This window comes from Hyperolius riggenbachi, chromosome 3 (assembly GCF_040937935.1).
Source record: "Hyperolius riggenbachi isolate aHypRig1 chromosome 3, aHypRig1.pri, whole genome shotgun sequence".
Lineage (NCBI taxonomy): Eukaryota > Metazoa > Chordata > Amphibia > Anura > Hyperoliidae > Hyperolius > Hyperolius riggenbachi.
In genome coordinates this window covers 485,859,413-485,865,412 of record NC_090648.1, presented here as the reverse complement: position 1 = coordinate 485,865,412, position 6,000 = coordinate 485,859,413, and the positions used below count along the sequence as shown (strand labels likewise).

The 6,000-nt window shown below is 45.9% G+C and overlaps 1 protein-coding gene across 1 annotated transcript in view; it reads left to right on the top strand.

Annotated features, from left to right (window-relative positions):
• The first annotated feature begins 802 nt into the window (after positions 1–802).
• The window catches only part of NDUFA9 (NADH:ubiquinone oxidoreductase subunit A9), a 43,588-nt gene continuing 38,390 nt past the window's right edge, over positions 803–6,000 (top strand). The window contains exons 1-2 of the mRNA XM_068278134.1: positions 803–909; positions 3,640–3,810. Of these exons, the coding sequence (XP_068134235.1) occupies positions 861–909; positions 3,640–3,810 (220 nt within the window). The 5' untranslated portion in view covers positions 803–860. The remainder of the gene's footprint in view (positions 910–3,639; positions 3,811–6,000) is intronic.

Below are 6,000 nucleotides of genomic sequence, written 5' to 3'. Positions count from 1 at the left end.
AAAGGAGAACTGTAGTGAGAGGTATATGGAGACTGCCATATTTATTTCCTTTTAAGCAATACCAGTTCCCTGGCTTCCCTGCTGATTCTCTGCCTCTAATACTTTTAGCCCTAGACCCTGAACAAGCATGCAGCAGATCTGGTGTTTCTGACATTATTGTCAGATCTGACAAGATTAGCTGCATGCATGTTTCTGGTGTGATTCTCACTACTGCAGCCAAATAGATCAGCAGAGCTGCCAGGCAACTGGTATTGCATAAAAGGAAATCAATATGGCAACCTCCATATACCTCTCACTAGTTCTCCTCTAAGTAGCTAGAGGTGCCCCTAACTGGAGGGAGATCTCAACAGTGGAATGGCGAGAGCAGGGTTAGTAACCTCTCATTTACACACTTACCAGGACTCTGCATAGGGAAAAAGGGAGGGGGGCGTACTGGTTGGGGAGTGAGCTGCCTTGCCATTATTAGGCGCCTGTAGGCACTTATGGTAAATCTGGCCCTGAGCGCTCCATAATATTTTGGCACTTTAGAAATACAATAAATAATAATAATGACAAATCCTGATATTGTAAGCTTCTGGTATAGTAAACTAATTGCCCATGCCCCTTGAAGTTTACTATAAGGGGGAATTCACTGTAATATTATTTAAACAATGCTAATGCTCGCTAGTAGAATACTGTCCGGCTGCATTTTTACTTATAACCTGTAGATGGCGGCCGCGGGCATCAGCAATCAGCAGTGAACCGCGCCTGCATTTCCTCCTCTGGCCGCTAGATGGGATGGGTGCTCTGCGCAGGCGTCAGAACATAATGTGAGCCCCGCGGCTTCCGTACAGCGCGCAGGATTGTGGGAGCCCGGAAAGATGGCGGTGTTTATCCTCTGTAGGGCGCCCGGTGTCCGGGCAATGTCACGTAAGTCAGGCGGAGCGGAATGAGCGAGAAAGGGAGGGCGAGAGGGAGGGGGAAGAGGAGGAGCCAGCTTGTCACTATGGGGGGACTCTATGCTAGCTCACCTTAAAGGGGAACTCCAGACTCACCTGCAGAGGGCAGATGATCACACCTGTGTCCTGATCAGAGCCAATCAGTAGCAGCCACAGCGAGGGGTCCAGCCAATCCCCTGCAGATCGTGACTCATCACGCCAGCTGCTCATTGGCTGAAGTCCCTGGTGGAATCTGCGGAGCCCGGTGCACAGACGCAGAACATCGTATCCCCTGACATCCCTGCAGATCATGTGATGCATCACGCCGACTGTTCATTGGCGGAACCCCTGTCACCTGGGGAGCCCGGCGCAGAACGTCGTACACTCTGACATCCCTGCAGATCATGTGACGCATCACGCCGGGCGCTCAATGGCTAAAATCCCTGATGGAACCCCTCGCTGTCACCTGCGGAGCCCGGCGCAGAACGTCGTACACTCTGACATCCCTGCAGATCATGTGACGCATCACGCCGGGCGCTCAATGGCTAAAATCCCTGACGGAACGCCTCGCTGTCACCTGCGGAGCCCGGCGCACAGACTCAGAACATCGCACCCCCGACATCCCTGCAGGTCATGTGATGCATCACGCCGGCTGCTCATTGGCTAACATCCCTGACGGAACCCCCCGCTTTCCCCTGCAGAGCCCGGCGCACAGACGTGGAACATTGCATCCCTGCAGATCACGAGACACATTACGCTGGCTTCTCATTAGCTGAAATCCCTGGCGGAAGCCCTGTTACCTGTGGAGCCTGGCGCAGAGACACGGAACATCAAATCCCCGGCATCCCTGAAGACCATGTGGCGCATCACGCTGGCTGCTCATTGGCTGAAATCCCTGGAGGAACCCCTCGCTGTCACCTGTGTAGCCCGGTGCACAGATGCAGAATATCGCACCCCAACATCCCTGCAGATCACATGATGAATCATGACGGCTGCTCATTGGCTGAAATCACTGACAAAATGGTGCGCTGTCACCTGCAGAGCCTAGGAGCATTAAAGGGGCACTATGGCGAAAAATTGTAAAATGTAAAATATGTGCAAACCTAGACAAATAAGAAGTATGTTTTTTCCAAAGTAAAATTAGCCATACATTACTTTTCTCCTATGTTGCTGTCACTTACAGCAGGTAGTAGAAATCTGACAGAAGCGACAGGTTTTGGATTAGTCCATCTCTTTCTAGGGGATTCTCAGCAAGGCTTTTATTCTATAAAGATATTCCCTAAAAAGGATTTAAACAATGATGCTGGCCAGCTTCCCTGCTCGCTACACAGTTTTTTGGCAGTTGGACAAAGCAATTGCCATTCACTAAGTGCTTTTGAAGATACATAAATTCCCGAGAATCCCCCATGAAGAGATGGGCTAGTCCAAAACCTGAAAAAGGAAAAAACCAAAGAGGAGCGCTCCGTAGTGCATTAACGTTATTTAATCTTGAATGCGCAAATGATTAAAAACACTTACTAAAAGGCAATAAAACTTGAACATATCATGGGTTAAAAACCCCAACTCAGACAACCATGGGTGGCAACCTGTTCCTCCTCTGTGGCCTGCAGTGGATGGGTGTCCTGGATGGTGGTGGACAATAGGTGCCTTTCCTCTGGTGATCGTGTGCAGTGACTCCACTACAGAGCGCTCCTCTTTGGTTTTTTCCTTTTTCACTTTTACAGTCATCCTCTCAGCCAGGAGCCGCTAGTGATTGCAGTGTATACCCTTTCACGCTTTGGTTGATTAGCGCAAGATTGCACATCATTCTTCTGTTAGTCCAAAACCTGTCGCTTCTGTCAGATTTCTACTACCTACTGTAAGTGACAGCAACATAGGAGAAAGGTAATTTATGGCTTATTTTACTCTAGAAAAACCGTACTTCTTATTTGTGTATGTTTGCACATATTTTACAATTTTTGCCATAGTGCCCCTTTAAATCTTTGAAAATCAGTTTGTTTCTACCGGGTCCCAGCACCTTTCCCTGGGTTGTGCTGATCCTCTGCCTCTAATACTTGTAGCCATAGACCCCGAAGAAGCATGCAGATGAGATGTTCTGACTGGAGTTTGACTGGATTAACTGCATGCATGTTTCAGGTGTGTTATACAGACACTACTGCAGCCAAAGAGATCAGCAGGGCTGCCAGGCAACTGGTATTGTTTAAAAGGATATAAACGTTGCAGCCTCCATATTCCTCTCACTTCAGTTATCCTTTAACATCTTGCTTGCTGTTAGAAATTAGCTTAGTTAAAGTGACCCAGAGATGAGTAAAAATACACTTTTTTACTTACCCGGGGCTTCCTCCAGCCCCACAAGCATGGATGTGTCCCTCGCCGTCCTCCGTTAAGCCACAATCTGCTCTGTTAAGCGGCTGTGTGACATCATCACAGGGCCTTCTGCGCATGCGCGGACCTTCTGCGCAAGCGCATTTAGCCCTGACTGATGTCGCTCAGTCAGACTGAGCCGTCTACCGGGGTTTCATTGAGGCTACATGGAGGATTCCAGGCGGACCGCGGGAGGCAGGTGTGATGACAGTGAGGGATGCATCCATGCTTATGAGGCTGGAGGAAGCCCCGGATAAGTAAAAAAAACAGTCTTTTTATTGATCTCTGGGTCGCTTTAAGCTGTAAATTTATACAATGTTTTGCTCAGCACTGATATGTTATATTCATGTTCCTCCAGGCCCACAGATTTCATCCTTAGCAGCGTCTGTGCCGTTCATCCTGCAGCAGCGAAACGTCCACCGCGAGATCACCCCCCACGGCAAGGCCGGGCGCTCTGCGGTCAGCGGTGTGGCAGCCACTGTATTTGGAGCGAACGGATTCCTGGGTCGCTATGTTGTCAACAGACTCGGTAACTATACAACACGTAGAATGTTTTAATGTTATTTTTAGTATAGGGGCTGGTAACGGAAATCAGAGGAGATCTGTGTGCTTGGAAACTCATGTCAGATGTCCCTTCTTGTCACCGTTGTGTCTCACCTTGCATTTTAAAGCAGATCTGAACTCAGAACTTCCTATCTGCTCTAAAAGATAAGCAACAGCATAATAACCTTTACAGAAAAACATTTCTTTGTTACAGCTGATGTAAATCCTGCAATAAATCTGAAGTGTGTCTATTTCTTGCTTTCATGGAGGCAGACAAAGGGTTACCAGATTAGCTGCTCTGCAGAGGCAGCCAAACTGACACAGCGGAGAGATCAAATTACACTTGTTCATAGTCACAAATGAGTGGGCATTAGACGGGCTAAACTCTCTAAATACATTTTACTTAAGGGGAGTGCAGGCTTTCCACCCTTACGCTGGAGCAGCTTTGACAGTTTAGCTATGTCCCTATTTAATCAGCAGTAACTTCATCTATACATATGACACCTAAATGAAATCGTTTTTTTTCTCCCCAAGACAAAATAGGCATTCATTGTATTGCATTTTTTCCCTTTGAACGATTTTGTTTTCTATGCATTTTAATGGGAAAAAGAGGAAACAAATAGTAAAAACACATTATGTCTCAGTTTTACCAATTCCAGTTTAAAAATAAAAAGCGCTACTGTAGATAAAAACCACAAATTTTGTTTGGCTATTTCTACTGTTTATCACAAATCTTAGATTATGTTCCTGTCACAATTTATGGAGAGGATACCTAATTCTGAAATGATGCTGCAATGTGTATTTTTCACAATGAAATGAGAAAATAAAAGCCTTTTTAATGGTAAAAATCAATCTTATTGGCTCAGGGAACATATATTCCCTTTCACCAATTAGTGCTGCAGTAGATAGTGCCAGAGGTGTGCACAGGAGCAATGCCCAACCATGCACGGTTGTGCTTCAGCTACACGACTTATATCTACATCCTTGTGGCTTAGGTGAAGTCCCAGAGGACGTAGATATACTGTAGTGGTGGTGGATAAAGTGGTTAAAGAGGGCCTGTAATGCAAGACTCTGATAATGCTGCCAGGATCAGCGGGTGTCAGCAGCAAAAACTTCCCCCACACACCCGTAATTATTAGAAGGCTGAAACTCCGACCCCTCCATCTACAAGACCACGATGGCGTTTCTGTTTTTCTAACGTGTTCCGGCTAATAGGCTGCTGCTGAGTTGGGGGCAGTTTGCGGTGATGCAGGTTGGGATAGCCAGAGCATCAAAAGATTTCCATAAAAAACGCTGCAGTCTTGCCATTGGAGGATGGCGGAGTTTCAGACCTCTAATGATTAAAGGGAACCTAAACTGAGAGGGATATGGATGTTTCCTTTTAAACAATACCGGTTGCTTGGCAGTCCTGCTGATCTCTTTGAGTGCAGTAGTGTCTGAATCACACACCTGAAACAAGCATGCAGCTAATCCAGTCTGACTTCAGTCAGAGCACCTGATCTGCATGCTTGTTCAGGGGCTGTGGCTAAAAGGATTAGAGACACAGGATCAGCAGGAGAGTCAGGCAACTGGTATTATTTTAAAAGGAAAAATCCATATCCTTCTCAGTTTAGGTTCCCTTTAAAGGCACGCAGGGGAGTTTTTGCATTCAAAGAAAGTATTGCTCAAGATAGGGACTCAGTATATGTCAAGAAGCCAGCAATGACTATCAGATAATGAATAATATAAACTTTATTGAAGACAAACTCCAGACAAAATAATAAAACCAGTTAAAAACTCTCCTAATTCTGATTACAATCAGAGCTCCCTCACAGATGCTTGGAATAAATATACCCAATGTGACAAATCCGTGAAAATACAATCATTTGAACAATAACAAGTACAAACTATACAAAGTAACAGCAAACAATGTGCAAATATTGCCAATGTATGAACTATACACAGCCATAGAAAGTGTGAATCGCAAACAAACAACTCTTGTATGTATGTAAACAATAGACTCCAGTCTGAATACTGTGCCCTAACGACCACTGTTGAAACGCCTAATGCTGGGTACACTGAGATTTTTTTGGCCGATTTACTGTCAGATCGATTATTTCCAAACTGTCCGATTTTGCTTTCCGATCGATTTCCGAGCATTTTCCGATCGATTTCCTACTGAAGTTAACGGAAATCG